This window comes from Heptranchias perlo, chromosome 18 (assembly GCF_035084215.1).
Source record: "Heptranchias perlo isolate sHepPer1 chromosome 18, sHepPer1.hap1, whole genome shotgun sequence".
NCBI classification, from domain to species: domain Eukaryota; kingdom Metazoa; phylum Chordata; class Chondrichthyes; order Hexanchiformes; family Hexanchidae; genus Heptranchias; species Heptranchias perlo.
In genome coordinates this window covers 40,420,591-40,437,751 of record NC_090342.1, presented here as the reverse complement: position 1 = coordinate 40,437,751, position 17,161 = coordinate 40,420,591, and the positions used below count along the sequence as shown (strand labels likewise).

The 17,161-nt window shown below is 44.9% G+C and overlaps 1 protein-coding gene across 1 annotated transcript in view; it reads right to left on the bottom strand.

The window, feature by feature from the left end:
• The window catches only part of phf21b (PHD finger protein 21B), a 197,728-nt gene that overhangs the window by 84,460 nt on the left and 96,107 nt on the right, over positions 1–17,161 (bottom strand). The window contains exon 4 of the mRNA XM_067999770.1: positions 11,421–11,678. Within this exon, the coding sequence (XP_067855871.1) occupies positions 11,421–11,678 (258 nt within the window). The remainder of the gene's footprint in view (positions 1–11,420; positions 11,679–17,161) is intronic.

The window sequence follows — 17,161 nt, the reverse complement described above, 5'->3', positions numbered from 1 at the left end:
ACATTATTTGTGACTGCAACTGTGGTGCAATATCTCTCCTCATCCTCCCCACCATGTTCCACCACTCCATTCTATTCCACTGCTTCTCCTCCACAGTCCACTTCCATGGCATCACTTTCAATTGGTTCTATTGCTATATATTCTAACATACTAGCACATCTCCTGTAATAGTTCATCCTTCCCTTCCCTCTCATATGGTCACCTTCTGCATACCACAAGATTCCATCCTTGACCCCTTTCTATTCCTCATTCCTTGGCAACATTATTCATAGGCATAGGGTCAGCTTCACACACATACTGATGGCACTAAGCTTTGACTCTACCATCACAATCCTCAACTTCATGGCCACCACTGTGCGGTAAAATTGAGGTCTGACATCAAATTGCACATGTGCCAGAACTTTCTCCAGCTTAACGTTATCAAGACCGAAGCCATTTTGTTTGGCTCCACCAAAAACTTTCCACCCGTACTCCCAATTCCAAATCAATGTCTAAAATATAAAGGAAGTGGAAGTTCTAAGCAAGCTAAAAGGGCTGAAAACAAATAAATGATATTGATCCCACAGTGCTGAGGAAGACTAGGGATGAGAGTTGCGACGTACTGGCAGTCACTAGAAGGATGCCAATATACATTGGGAAAGGTTCCATTAGATAAGATGGTGCCCATTTTCAAAATGGGTAACAGAACTGTCACAGGCAACTATAGACCCATTAGTCTTACTTCCATTCCATGCAAAATAATGGAATCAATTATCAAGAGTAAACTTGGTATCTGCATAGTAATAATTCAGTAAACAACAGTCAACATAGATTCAGAATCCTGCCTGACCAACCTCAACTTCCTTGAGGAAATGACAACCTGAGTAGACTACAATGTGGGTGTACCTAGATGTCCAAAAAGCATGTGTCAAAGTGCTACAAGAAGGCTTTGAGTTAAGCTTAAAGCTGCAGAGATTCAGGGTAAATCTTGGGAATGAGTAAGAAATTGGCTGAAGGACATAAAACTGGTACTTCTTACCTGGGGTTATGTCAGGGAATGGTGGTGGGGGGTTAAAGACAGGGAGTATTGAGTGGAGTAAGTTTGACAGAAAATGTATGTGGGCAGAACAAAGGAAGATGAAATTTAATGCAGACAAGTGTAAAATATGACACATAGGAAGGAAAAATGGGTGACATACAAACTCCATGAATGAAAAAAGTTAAGAAAAAAAAAGAACTTGCATTTGCCTAATCTAAGGACGAAATTGAAAGAGACTTAACAGTCATAGTAGACTCAACACGCATGTCCAACCAATGCGAAGCAGCAATCAACAAAGTCAATGGAATGTTGTACTACATAGCCAAAATAATAGAACACAAGTCAGAGGAAGTTGTGATCAAACTTTAGAATGCTCTGATCAGACGGCACCTCGAGTAGTGTTGGTCACTGAGACACAAGGGGAACATTCAAGCACTGAAGCCAGGGCCAAGAAGAACCATGAGGCTGATCCGTAGTTTCAAAGGTATGAGTTATGATGAAAGACTGGAGAAACTTTTAAGCCGGAAAAGGGGGCATTTGTGAGCAATAGAGGCATATAAGATAGCTAATGGAGCAGAAGAGGTATCTTCGGAATAATACCTTATCTTAAACTGTAAGTGTAAGACAAAGGTTCAAACTGATAAACAGTAAATTTAGGATGGATGGATGAATTGCTTCATTATCCATCATTATCTGAATTCTCTCCTCAGATGCTCATGCAGGCTGAAACCAATGATGCACAACCTCCGTGGCCCCATATATTTTCCATCATCAAATTCGCTTACTTTCATCTCCACAGCATTGCCCATCTCTGCCCTTTCCTCATTCCACTGCTGCTGAAAGCCTTGTCCCAAATATTGTTACCTCCAAGTTTGACTCTTCCAACGCTGTCTTCACTGGACTCTCCAGCTCACCAATTATGCCTGTCATAATTGACCTCCACAGGCTCCCCATTAACAAATCCTTCCATGGCTGCGCCCCATTCTACTTCTGCAACTTTCTCTGGCCTAATGTTCCATCTGCACTCCCCAGTATTCCAAAGCTAACCGTTCCTGTATCTCCATCGGTGGAAAAAAATCTTCAACTGTCACAACACGACTCTCTTGACCCCACTTCCTTAACTCCTCTGCCTAGTTGTTCCTTTCATCAGCTTCAAAACCTGCACAGATACACTTTGGACAGGTCTTTAATAGATTTAGATTTGGAAAAGAAAGATTTCTAATTTTGGTATAATTTAGGAGGATAGGTGGACCAAATTCAATTGAAGAAGTGTATTGTTTAGGTACATAATTATCCTTCAAACTCCAAATGCTGCCAATACATTAAAAATGGACACTGTAAAAACATTTCAAGCAAGTTAATCTAAGCATATCACAAATAGCATGCATTAGATATATACTGCCTCAATAAGCACTTGGTTACAATATTGTTTCTCTACTCCTGCATCTCAAAAAAGTAACAAAACATATCCAGTCTTCAAAAATATTGAAAATTGTCTTTCGTTAATGATTCAGAAACTTAAATTTTTAATGCGTTTCTTCATCAAATTTTATGATCTTTTATAACTGTGTTTCCCCCAATTTCCCATTTCCAGGTGTTTTGTCAGCATGTTGTCCTCAAGTTGGGAGAACTACACTGCTAACTGATTACTTACTTCAAGTCATGAAGAGACCAGTTTTGCAAGGTACAATATAGGTCTTCTTTGTAATTTGTAAAATTGGGCAGAGTATAAAACAGGCAGCCGGTCCGATCCAGTCGGTTTCCCATCGGATGGGTTAAGTTAAAATTACACCCATGATAAATTACAATCACAATGATTTACACAATCAAAGTGAGCTCACAAGTGGTGGTTACTGTGCCTTGCGAGATGACTGCAAAAAGAGCAATGGTACTGATTAAGCCATATTGCCAGACTGTGTAAAGTGTTGCTTTATCCACAGATAGAGGTAAACAAACCTACATTTAATTAATTTTTTTATATAAGTCTGTTCAAGACTTTGCAAATGCTGACATTTCTCAATACTTAAAATGTATAAGTAGGATACCTGATTACGAACGGACATGTTCTTCATGCACAAATTAACATGGTGCACATCTGACAAGACATTACAGAAATATTTTTACTTTTACTTTAAGGTAAAAAGAGCACTGGCCAGCACACAATGCACGCCCAGGTGAAGAGATGCTAAACTGTCCAGAATCCAGCCTGAGCTTTCCCTGCCTTAGCCTTTCAAGGAAAGGGAAAAGTGGTGGGTCATGGAATGAGACAAATGGAGTTAAAATGGTGTTCCTAAAAATGCTGGGGGGACAATGTGTGCCAAATCTTTCTACTTTCCTTTCGCTCTGTGAAGAGACACTTCAGCACTTTCTCCTCAACAGCAGAGAGATTAAGTTCTCAGAAGATTTCAGCCTATGTCTCATGCCAAATTGCTCAAACATGTTGCATTATACTTTAAAATGAATTCTGAGCTACCCCACTGTAGTAATAGACCAGATTATTCAGAACGTCCCAGGTTTTTTTTTGAAGCCGAGTTAGTTGACACACGCACACATACATTCCAGAATGGGTTGCTGTTTAGTGATCAGAGATGGGAACTGGCTGTTTTTTCTCCTCTCCCTTTTGCTTATTCACAGAAGCCAATTGTAGTGCCAGCATGATTCAATATCAGCTGACTAGCAATGATTTATTTTTAAAATGATGACTCAGCATACCAATCATTCCCAAAACTGTGCAAGAGAGGTTCATAAGCATCTCCGGATCCCATTACTTCATCGTTGACCACTCAGCTAGTGAGGGCATTTATGATTAGTTAATTGTGTAAAAAAAAAATTGCTGAATGGCAGATTGCCAATAAAACATTATTTTTTCTGGTTGTAGAAAAGGTGTATTACATGAAATCTTCACTCAACATTCATGGAGTAGAGACAATTTTAGAAATTTATTTGTATTAAAGTTTTAAAAGTAGCAGTACCAAAAATGATGTTAAAAAATCCAGCTGTGCACTTTTCCAAAATTTACTTTCTGGTAAAGCGTACGTGCATTAATCCATACTTTCAATTTAAACCAGCAATACTGATGGGAATGCCAACCCATAAATTTATATCTATCTTTATATTAAAAATCTTACACATACATGCACTTTCATTTCTTATTTTTGGGTCTGAAATTTCGTGAGAAGAAAGCAGCTCCCAAGAAGGGCGCCAAGAAAACAGTGAATAAAGCGCTAGCAAAGGGCGGCAAGAAGTAGAGAAGGACGAGGAAGGAGAGTTACTCCATCTACGTCTACAAGGTGATGAAGCAGGTTCACCCCAACACCAGCATCTCCTCCAAAGCCATGAGCATCATGATCTCCTTTGTGAATGATATTTTTTGAGGGCATCGTGGGTTAGGCTTGCTGCCTGGCCCATTACAACATGCGCCGCACCATCGGCTCTCGGGAGATCCAGACCGCCACGTGCCTGCTGCTGCCCGAGGAGTTAGCCAACCATGCCGTGTCGGAAGAGACAAAGGCAATGACCAAGTACACCAGCTCCAAGTAAAACTCAGTCCACAAACCATATTTCCTGTTGACACGATTTTTGGTAACACTTTTATGTCAACATTTAACATTGAAACTACCTATTTAAACTTTTGAAAATTAATCTTGTAAGTAAACTAATGCAGGCTCCAGTCATTGTGGCTTTGAGATGTGAATCACTCAGCTCTTCCTGCTGCTTTTGCTATTTTATTGTTCTTTAAGTTTAATAAATTTATTTATTGTTGCTTATTTTAAATTCATCAATTGACTTCTTTTGATTCCTTCCTGCCTGCTCCATAACCCAAGGGGCACTCTTCAAAGCCAGCTGTTCTCACCATCACAGCCTGCCCTGCAACCTCATTTGGACTTCCTGAAAGTTTTTTTTTCACCCATATTAAACTTATCTTTTTTTAAAATAATCTACTGCACCCTACACCATCCCACTCCTTAACACTAGCTGCTCTCAGAGTCATTGCATACCCTGCCCTGCTACTTCTCAAAGTCGTGATGGTGCTGCTTTCTCTTCACCCACTGCAGCCTGCCGCACAATCCCACCCCCCGGCACCTTCAGCTGGCACTTCAGCATTTAAAGTTCTTTTTGTTATTGCATTCATCTCTGTTGGTGTTATTGTTTCTTTTTCAGTCCTTCCAGCAGACGGGGGCGAGAGACGGAGGCAGGGGGGGGCGAGAGACGGAGGCAGGGGGGGCGAGAGACGGAGGCAGGGGGGGCGAGAGACGGAGGCAGGGGGGGCGAGAGACGGAGGCGGGGGGGCGAGAGACGGAGGCAGGGGGGGCGAGAGACGGAGGCAGGGGGGGCGAGAGACGGAGGCAGGGGGGGGCGAGAGACGGAGGCAGGGGGGGGCGAGAGACGGAGGCAGGGGGGGCGAGAGACGGAGGCAGGGGGGGCGAGAGACGGAGGCAGGGGGGGCGAGAGACGGAGGCAGGGGGGGCGAGAGACGGAGGCAGGGGGGGCGAGAGACGGAGGCAGGGCGGGCGAGAGACGGAGGCAGGGGGGGCGAGAGACGGAGGCAGGGGGGGCGAGAGACGGAGGCAGGGCGGGCGAGAGACGGAGGCAGGGCGGGCGAGAGACGGAGGCAGGGCGGGCGAGAGACGGAGGCAGGGCGGGCGAGAGACGGAGGCAGGGCGGGCGAGAGACGGAGGCAGGGCGGGCGAGAGACGGAGGCAGGGCGGGCGAGAGACGGAGGCAGGGCGGGCGAGAGACGGAGGCAGGGCGGGCGAGAGACGGAGGCAGGGCGGGCGAGAGACGGAGGCAGGGCGGGCGAGAGACGGAGGCAGGGCGGGCGAGAGACGGAGGCAGGGCGGGCGAGAGACGGAGGCAGGGCGGGCGAGAGACGGAGGCAGGGCGGGCGAGAGACGGAGGCAGGGCGGGCGAGAGACGGAGGCAGGGCGGGCGAGAGACGGAGGCAGGGCGGGCGAGAGACGGAGGCAGGGCGGGCGAGAGACGGAGGCAGGGCGGGCGAGAGACGGAGGCAGGGCGGGCGAGAGACGGAGGCAGGGCGGGCGAGAGACGGAGGCAGGGCGGGCGAGAGACGGAGGCAGGGCGGGCGAGAGACGGAGGCAGGGCGGGCGAGAGACGGAGGCAGGGCGGGCGAGAGACGGAGGCAGGGCGGGCGAGAGACGGAGGCAGGGCGGGCGAGAGACGGAGGCAGGGCGGGCGAGAGACGGAGGCAGGGCGGGCGAGAGACGGAGGCAGGGCGGGCGAGAGACGGAGGCAGGGCGGGCGAGAGACGGAGGCAGGGCGGGCGAGAGACGGAGGCAGGGCGGGCGAGAGACGGAGGCAGGGCGGGCGAGAGACGGAGGCAGGGCGGGCGAGAGACGGAGGCAGGGCGGGCGAGAGACGGAGGCAGGGCGGGCGAGAGACGGAGGCAGGGCGGGCGAGAGACGGAGGCAGGGCGGGCGAGAGACGGAGGCAGGGCGGGCGAGAGACGGAGGCAGGGCGGGCGAGAGACGGAGGCAGGGCGGGCGAGAGACGGAGGCAGGGCGGGCGAGAGACGGAGGCAGGGCGGGCGAGAGACGGAGGCAGGGCGGGCGAGAGACGGAGGCAGGGCGGGCGAGAGACGGAGGCAGGGCGGGCGAGAGACGGAGGCAGGGCGGGCGAGAGACGGAGGCAGGGCGGGCGAGAGACGGAGGCAGGGCGGGCGAGAGACGGAGGCAGGGCGGGCGAGAGACGGAGGCAGGGCGGGCGAGAGACGGAGGCAGGGCGGGCGAGAGACGGAGGCAGGGCGGGCGAGAGACGGAGGCAGGGCGGGCGAGAGACGGAGGCAGGGCGGGCGAGAGACGGAGGCAGGGCGGGCGAGAGACGGAGGCAGGGCGGGCGAGAGACGGAGGCAGGGCGGGCGAGAGACGGAGGCAGGGCGGGCGAGAGACGGAGGCAGGGCGGGCGAGAGACGGAGGCAGGGCGGGCGAGAGACGGAGGCAGGGCGGGCGAGAGACGGAGGCAGGGCGGGCGAGAGACGGAGGCAGGGCGGGCGAGAGACGGAGGCAGGGCGGGCGAGAGACGGAGGCAGGGCGGGCGAGAGACGGAGGCAGGGCGGGCGAGAGACGGAGGCAGGGCGGGCGAGAGACGGAGGCAGGGCGGGCGAGAGACGGAGGCAGGGCGGGCGAGAGACGGAGGCAGGGCGGGCGAGAGACGGAGGCAGGGCGGGCGAGAGACGGAGGCAGGGCGGGCGAGAGACGGAGGCAGGGCGGGCGAGAGACGGAGGCAGGGGGGCGAGACACGGAGGCAGGGGGGCGAGACACGGAGGCAGGGGGGCGAGACACGGAGGCAGGGGGGCGAGACACGGAGGCAGGGGGGCGGGGGATCAACCTGGTCTCTCCTATGCCTTTTCCCATTGCTCATGCATTCATCCCTTCTTTCCCATTGCCAATTCACAGCCCTGCGCTCTTCTCCCTCATTGCCCCTGGTCTAGTCATTGTTACTGCTTCTGCGTCTCTTCCCACTACTCTTGTCTGCTCCATATTCACCTGTTGCATTCTACAGCTTGGGCCACTCCATAATCTTCGCTGCTTTTCTTTTGTTCGACTGGGAAACAGGCACTTTATAAGCACTGTGAGTGCTTTCCAACATAATGTTTTTGCTGAGCTATCTTCTTATTTATACTTGAACAGTGGCTATGGCCATGATAGTGCCTCCCTCCCACACCTCTGTTTAAGAGTTGAAAAGCGACCCAACCACTCTGCACCTGAGGTTGACTTTTACCAACTTGACAATCAGCCAGATCAGCTACAGCCACCATGCCTTTAGCTCCATCCTCGCTAACTTAGAGAGGGGCCCTGAAGACGGCTTCATTGACAAATTCATGTAGACATTCCACATCACATCCAGCCAACAAGATTCTTCACACACAAGCTAACATAAAAACAGACAATATTTCCATAGTGAGCAACTTTAACTTCTTAAGCAGATTTACATTTTCTCCTTGATAAAAAAGCCGCAATTCTTCCAAGCATATATGTAATAAAATAAAAAAAGACTTGTATTTGTATAGCACCTTTCATAACTTCAGGATGTCCCAAAGAGCTTTACAGCCAATGAAGTAATTTTCTGAAGTGTAGTCACTGTTGTAATGTTGGAAAGGCTGCAGCCAATTTTCACACAGTAAGGTCCCACCAACAGCAACCCGATAATCAGGAATGGTGATGTTGGTTGAGGGATAAATATTAGCCAGGACACAGGAAGGGCGCCCTTGCTCTTCTTCAAAATAGTGTCATGGGATCTTTTACATCCACCTGAGATACTCCTGGGGTTGCATTCCTGGAAATTTAGAAGATTAAGGGGTGATTTGTATAAAGTTTTCAAGATATTAAGGGGAACTGATAGGGTAGATAGAGAGAAACTATTTCCGCTGGTTGGAGAGTCTAGGACCAGGAGACATAGCCTAAAAATTAGAGCCAGGACTTTCAGGAGTGAAGTTAGGAAATACTTCTACGTTTAAAGGGTGGTAGAAGTTTGGAACTCTCTTCCGCAAACAGCAGTTGATGCTAGCTCAATTGTTAATTTTGAATCCGAGATTGATAGATTTTTGTTAACAAAAGGTATTAAGGGATATGGGGCTAAGTCGGGTATATGGAGTTAGGTCACAGATCAGCCATGATCTCAATGAATGGTGGAACAGGCTCGAGGGGCTAAATGGCCTACTCTTGTTCCTATGTCTTTGCTGATGATTGAGAGGTTTTTTTTTCCATTCGTTCATGGGATGTGGGCATCGCTGGCAAGGCCAGCATTTATTACCCATCCCCAATTGTCCTCGAGAAGGTGGTGATGAGCCGCCTACTCGAACCGCTGCAGTCCATGTGCTGAAGATTCTGACACAATGCTGTTGTGTAGGGAGTTCCAAGATTTTGACCCAGCGACGATGAAGGAACGGCGATATATTTCCAAGTCAGGATGGTGTATGACTTGGAGGGGAACGTGCAGGTGGTGTTGTTCCCATGTTCCTGCTGCCCTTGTCCTTCTAGGTGGTAGAGGTCGTGGGTTTGGGAGGTGCTGTTGAAGAAGCCTTGGCGAGTTGCTGCAGTGCATCCTGTGGATGGTACACACTGCAGCCACTGTGCGCCGGTGAAGGGATTGAACGTTTAGGGTGGTGGATGGGGTGCCAATCAAGCGGGCTGCTTTGTCCTGGATGGTGTTGAGCTTAGTGAGTGTTGTTGGAGCTGCACTCATCCAGGCAAGTGGAGAATATTCGATTACACTCCTGACTTGTGCCTTGTAGATGGTGGAACGGCTTTGGGGAATCAGGAAGTGAGTCACTTGCCGCAGAATAAACAGCCTCTGACCTGCTCTTGTAGCCACAGTATTTATGTGGCTGGTCCAGTTAAGTTCCTGGTCAATGGTGACCCCCAGGATGTTGATGGTGGGGGATTCGGCAATGGTAATGCCGTTGAATGTCATGGGGAGGTGGTTAGACTCCCTCTTGTTGGAGATGATCATCACCTGGCACTTGTCTGGCGCGAATGTTACTTGCCACTTATCAGCCCAAGCCTGAATGTTGTCCAGGTCTTGCTGCACGCGGGCACGAACTGCTTCATTATCTGAAGGGTTGCGAATGGAACTGAACACTATACAATCATCAGCGGACATCCCCATTTCTGACCTTACAGGAACATAGGAACAGGAGTAGGCCATTCAGCCCCTCGTGCCTGCTCCTCCAAGTGATAAGATCATGGCTGATCTGTGATCTTATGATGGAGGGAAGGCCATTGATGAAACAGCTGAAGGTGGTTGGGCCTAGGACACTGCCCTGAGGAACTCCTGCAGCAATGTCCTGGGGCTGAGATGATTGGCCTCTAATGACCACTGCGATCTTCCATTGTGCTAGGTATGACTCCAGCCACTGGAGCGTTTTCCCCCTGATTCCCACTAACTTCAATTTTACTAGGGTTCCTTGGTGCCACACTTGGTCAAATGCCAAGGGCAGTCACTCTCACCTCACCTCTGGAATTCAGTTCTTTTGTCCATGTTTGGACCAAGGCTGTAATAAGGTCTGGAGCCGAATGGCTCTGGCAGAACCCAAACTGAGCATCGATGAACAAGTTATTGGTGAGTAAATGCCGTTTGATAACACTGTCGACGACACCTTCCATCAATTTGCTGATGATTGAGTAGACTGATGGGGTGGTAATTGGCCGGCTTGGATTTGTCCTGCTTTTTGTGGACAGGACATTCCTGGGCAATTTTCCACATTGTCGGGTAGATGCCAGTGTTGTAGCTGTACTGGAACAGCTTGGCCAGAGGCGCCGCTAGTTCTGGAGCACAAGTCTTCAGCACTACAGTAGGCCGATATGGAGGAATTGGCCAGGTTGAATTTGTCCAATTGGTTGCTTTTTGTGGACAGGACATACCTGGGCAATCTTCTACATTGTTGGTAGATGCCAGTATTGTAGCTGTGAACAGCTTTGGTTGTCATCCCCAACAATCCCCTTTCCCCATGTTTGGAGTCCATTCTATCCCTTTTTCTCCTTATTGTAAAGTGGTCAGAAATGTCTTCCTGTATGTGAGGAGTGCTATATAAATACAAGTTGCTGTTGACATTTCTTGGATAATCTGTTGATACACTTTGAATGCAAGATTTATATATAAAGGAAACACTGGGCTTTTCCTCCCAACTCACTTCTTTGCACCCTCGTGTCAACAGGTTGTCATGCCTTTGGAACAAATTTTAATACTGTAAATGTAAAATACTGCATTCTATTAAATGCTAAAACAAGTAATTGACTCTGCTGCTGCTTCTGCAACAATGAGTCATTTCTTGCTGTAATTGAAAGGTGTGTTATTACTACCAAACTTTTGTCTGTGTTTCTTTTGTTTTTTATGAAAATCCAATAAAATTTAATTTATTGATGCCATTTCCTGAAAACAAACACAGCAAAAGCAAAACTGAAAAATGAGGTGAAACAGCACACTTTTTTGCTCCTTTCCTTCTTTCATGCTTTACGATTCTACATCATCATCAGTACAAGGTGAAATGGAATGTACAACTATACATGACTATCTCTGTTTTTATTCCCCATCACTTCCATGTCATGTCACTTAAGAAGTGAGGAAACAACTTCATAAAAAATGTGTATTATATAGTACTTTTGAAGTAATGTGTAATTATTCAATTCTCCATGAAGTTAAAACCTTGATAGGAGGCAGAAGAACTCACTTCCCAGTAGATAATTAATAAAGTTTTAATGTAGTGTGCATCTACACATCCTATTTCACAAAGGATGCTTTTTAAAAATTATCCCCTCGATAAATGACATCAGATTCTTTACATCAGCGCCGCATCTCAGAACCCCCCGACCTCGCACGCAGTTTGAGAACACATTCTTTGCTTTGTAGTGTGTTTAATAACTGTTCGCTCCCTGACAAGATCTACCTGTGAGTTTGATGTCTCTGGTACTCTCCTTCCAGTGGAGTTCAAATTGCTCCCTGCCAGTTTGTTTGTTGTTTGGAGGTTGATTGGGGCCATCTGTGGAGGATCTGTGCTTGCTGCCTTCTGTCCATTAATGTGTGCAGTTACCATGGTGATGGGATTCTTAGATGGCACCACTGAAATTGCTATGCTCTGGTTGGGTGCCTTGATGAGTGGAATTGGTTTGGTGCTTCCAACAGGACAACTTCTTACTGCAAGCTTCTGAAAGAGAAGAGGAAAAGAATGTTTCAATTTCTTGACCCAATACAAACTATGCACATTCAGCTAGAGAAAATTTAGGGAAACAAAAATATTATTTAAGTTCAGTTACATGAATTGAGTAGAATCATCTTAAAAATATACCCACTACTTTTATAATGGAATTTTCTGTAAAATAGTAGTAATACAGAACAAAATTGATAAAAACTCATAGCATGAGTTTGACCCAAAATAAATTAAAAGACCCCAAATGAAATGCTACAAAAATAAGTGGTATTCCTTTTAAAGGGATACTTCTAGATAGAGCCCTCGTCTTTCTTCACATATTTGTTTGGGTTGGGCAAACAAAAAAGCATTACTGGTTTCACTAAGTTAGAAAAGGGGGGGGGCGGCAGAAAGAGGGGTTAAAACTGCAGAAATATATTAATAGAGGATTCATAGTTAGGGGAAATAGACAAGCACTTTTGAGAACACAACAGAGGACAACAGCCAGACATCATGGTTAACACTGGAACCAATGCCATAGGAAGAAACAGAATTAGTGGCCTGCAAAAGGAATTTTAAACAATTAGGAGATAGATTCAAGAGCTGTACGTCAAATGAAATAATCTCTATTATTCCCAGTGCACATGCAAGTCACACAGAAATTAGAGGGGAAGCGAAAAAGATTAGGAAGACTAAGAGGAGGTATGAAGACTGGCAAGCAGCATAGAGGGAGATAGTATGCAGTTTTATACTTACATAAAAAGTAAATGAATTGTTAAAGGGTGGGGCTAATTAGAGATGAAAAATCAAATTTTATGGAGGTGGAAAGAATGGCAGAAATACTAAATGAGTACTTTGTCTCAGTTTTCACAGAAGAATGTGGTAGTGGGAACAAGAAGAGGTGGAACAATTAGGATAATTACAGATAAGGAAGTACCACTGAAAAAACTGGTGGACTAAGGCACAAATGAGCTACAATGCTTTGGAAAATAAAGAGGTAATAGCAGAGGGTTTGACCACAATCTTTCAAACACCCTTGGATAAGGAAGTTGCAATAGGAGGACTGAAGGGTTACTAATGTAACACCTCTGTTCAAAAAGTGAGAAAGGGATAAGCAAGGTAACTATGGACTAGTTACCGTAACATAAGTAGTGGACAAACTTCTAGTGGCCGTAATACAGAATAAAATTAGTACGAGCTTACAAAAGGTTAAGGAAGCCAACATTGATTTGTAATAGGTAAGTCGCATCTGACAAATTTAATAGAGTCCTTGATGAAGTGGACTGTAGTGTCGTAATAAAGGAAATGCAGTAGATGTTCTGCAGATGGATTTTCAAAAGGCATTTGATAAGCTGCCATAGAGGAGGCTTGTTGATAAAATGGTGGCACATGGTATTAAAGGGAGTGTGGCAGCATGGGATAGGAAGTTGGTTGAAAGGTAGTAAAAAGAGAATAGTGATTAATGGCAGTTTTTTGAACTGGAGGGATGAAGATAATGGTGTTCCCCCTTCCCCAACCCCCATGTTTTTTTCCATAACAATGAAAAACTTTCCACTAATTGCTGAGTTGGTAACTAGCAGGCATAAATCTAAGATCAGCAGCAAAATGACAAAGCAAGAGACTAGGAGAATTTTCTTTTTTAATTGCAGTTGGTTGTTGGGGCATGGAATGCCCTACCATAGGCCATGGTGGAAGTGGAATCCATAATAGCTTTTAAAATGGAACTGGATAAATATTTGAAAAAGAAAAAAAATTAAAAATATAGGGTAAGGGCAGGGGAATGGGACCCAATGCATACCTCTTTCAGAATGCCAGCACAGGTGTGACAGAACACCTTCCTGTTCTGTAAAGTTCCATGATTCTATAACTAACCTCTGAATCAAGCCTGCTACGTTTGGCAAAATGTCTATGCTAGGTACTGAAACACAATGAGTCTTATCCTAACCTTAGCTCTCAGACCCATGTTGTTTATTGATTCCATTCGACTTGTGGGGATAAGGTCATGACACTAGGCAAGGTTGTGTCAATTTTTAGCACCTGGGCTTGGTAGTACAGCCAATATGACAGCCTTTATATAAAAAAAACTTAGTGGTTGAGTTGACTTAAGTAAAATGAATTTCTTAAATAAGAGATTGTCTTTCCAAACTACCGATGAATAATATCATTGCAAATCTACCCTGGAATACCCTTTTAAAAAGGAGCAAAAATGACCAATTGCTAAATGTTCACAGTAAAATAAACACTAGTTCTGAACTTTCTACTAAGATGAAATTGAATAACCCAACAGGTTACATGCTGGAGCAGGGGGCCCAAACTAGAGTACAAAGCTCTTGCCTAATTAGCTCGAAGCTGGTCTTCCCTTGGGTCCCTACCCAACCCCCTGCTTCTCTTCAAGAAAACGAAAATTCCATCATAGAACTTGCTAGGTGAGTTACTACAGTCTAATAGTATTTTTACTCTTTACCAAGTATGCTCATCAAAATACAAAAGTCTCTACATAATTTTCACTTGAAAGATCTCCATCATTTTCCTTCTACTAATATATTCAGACTTGAAGGTGTAATGTTCACTTTAGCAAATACTCCATAAATCATAGCATAGCTTTTGAGATTTTCTTAGTTCCCTGCTTAACATTTGCCCAACTTATGCCTCCTACTCATATGATATAAACCTATAGTCTAGCTTTTTACATAAATACCATAATTTTGCTCTGTGACAGGCCAACAGGAAGCTCAGTGGTCCCACTATTTTTTTCCCATTCTTACGAAGCAGTTGTTGTGACTTGGAGAAACTTAAGGAGAGGGCAGATCAGTTTGAGCAGAAATGCAAGGATCTGATCCTATTGGGGTGATTTTAACCCCCAAGAACAGGTGGGTTGGGGATGGGTGGGAGTTGAACATAGTTGTTTTTTGGGTTGCGGCCGCAACCTGGCTTCACTTCTGGGATCAACGTGGACGCGTAAAAGTACAAGCTTCCCACTAGGAATGCAAAGTCCTAAAATTTTGTGGTTGCAACCCAAACAACTATTTTCAACTTCCACCCGCCCCCAACCCACCCATTCTTGGGGGTTAAAATCACCCCCCTTTGTCTCAAGTCCAATGTTTTATTGGTATAGAGATTAGGGTGATGCCAGACTTTCAACACCTAAAAAAGTACAGTATTCACAAGGAATTTGTGGAGAACACACAAACTCCTTTCATCTAGACAAAAGGTACCATCACTAGTAGTTCAATAAAACGATTGGCATGTGCCATTTTTGTAATATATTTATTTGAATTGTGAAAAATATCCAGATTTTACATACTACGCCGTTCAAAACTTGGGTTATTTCTGAACGGAGTGTATTGTGCTTTACAATACTATGGTGAAGTAATTGTGTGGCAGTTCAAAAAGAAATTTGAGACGATTAAGTAATATTATCAAACAAGAAGCATATTTGCACAACACTAAATCTTATTGGCTTAAATTATTTTTCTCATTGTATATTAATACCAACATGCTGAATAAACCTGGTAACACTACTGCAGGACCGATATCCTAAATGACAGCATCAATGGACTCCACTCTCATTTTCGCAATAAATGTTTTGAAGCCTGCTCAAAATTATGCGTCTACATGTCCTCACGAGTACCCTCGCTACTCAATGTTCGTTTGAGCTAATGCCCTTCCAACATCTAATGTACCTGCATTAATTTCACTGGTAGTAATTGTCTGATCCCTTTGCAATGTGTTAACATAATGAAGTATGAATTTAAAACAAAATATATTTAATAGTTCTCAATATTCAAGTCGACCCTTAAGAGAATTTCCAGAAATTACAAGGAGTTATGTGGTCGCAAAGTCTTGATTTAGACTCAAACAATCTGCTCTCCTCACACTTTCTACTGGAGTCCTGAAGACGAGAGAAGAAAATATCCAAATTAATGAAGAATCCTATAGTCATTTCATTTTACTGAAGCTCCGATTGTGTTTAGAGTCTACTGCATATTTCAGTAAAAACAGGCCTTATGTTGGGATTAAAATCTAGAGTAGCTTTGCAGGAAAAACTAAGCTCATCTTCCCTTGTGTAAATTATAAAGCTGCAATCAAAAATATGAATGATTCTCTTTATCGTCTATTCCATTTCAGATTTGTTTCGACAGTCTTATTTATAAACTTCAATCATTTTAAAAGCAGCAATTTCACAAATGTTCAGGAATTAAAGTGACTGTTCCATACCCATCTGACCCATTTTCAAATGTCTCTCTATCTTTCCACAATTCTCCATCCCCATTGTCCTTTTATACCTATGTTTAAATGAAGAGCACAGGCAAACAACAGAATGCAATTAAATACAGAAAACCATGGCAGTGACATCCAGGCAGGGGCATAGTCAGGCGTATGCAAATCTTATTCCTTGGGTGGCAAATCAGCTGACTCCAAGGGATCTGGTTGGAAATTGCTGGTTCCAGCTACAGCTGGTTGATGACATATATGCTTTGTCTCAGAAATGGACTCTGTGCAGTAAGCTGCATAGGAATTCCTCATATCACAACAGATTAGGAATTTCTTTCTGCAGCACAAAAGTTTACTTCCGAAGCAAAGCAGTAGTACCAGAAAGGTACTGCAGGTGGGATCAGGAGTGAGAGGACCAAAAGAGAGATAACACTTCTGCGAAGTGGGGAGGTGGTTGTTGGGGTAAAGATTTTCTCTGAGGAGTGGGAGTTTTGGGAGCAAGAAGAAAGTGTGTTTACGTGAAAGAGAGTGACTATCAATGTAGCTTTTGAGGAAATGATGGGTTGGTTGGTCAGCTGACTATAGTAAACTAAAATTCATTTTTTCATAACATTTAGATTAAAATTTATTAAATTATAAAGTTAAAAAGAAACATAACAAAAATGCACCCTTTTTAATGCAAGAATTCAAAATTTCCAGGGGAAGCATGCTCCTGGACCATCTTCTCCCTGCCACTCAAGAAATTAATTCCTAAGTAAGGGCATTTGGAAGGAGTTTATAATTCTAAATTTGCTGTCTATGGTCTTGGTCGTAAACACTACTTTCTGGATGAATGTTCACAAAGCAACATTGAAGCTACCTCTTTCAACTACTTATATGTCCAACCCACTTATTTATAAAACAAAAAGTAAAAAGTAGCAACAAAAAAACTGAAATTTCACCTTCTCTCCCTCTCAATCTTAGTTACAAAAATCAAGGTTGTTTCTTCTGTCCCTTTACTGTTTAATTTTCCATCCATCAGTTCAATATGCTGAAGTCACACCATTGTATTTTAAAACACAAAAAGATTGATTTATTTCCAACCATATCAAATAACAGGTAGATTTTGCAGTTTTCCCCCCTTTTAATTGCAAAACGGAGCAGCAGACTGTAACAGACCATTACAGGTTGAGAGAAATCCAGTATAAATGATGAAAAATGAATGACATGGCCAGTGAAACCAGTGGGCCTCAAGAAACCTTCCAGTTGTAAATGGGATTGCATTTGTTTTGCAAGTGTCAGTAGAA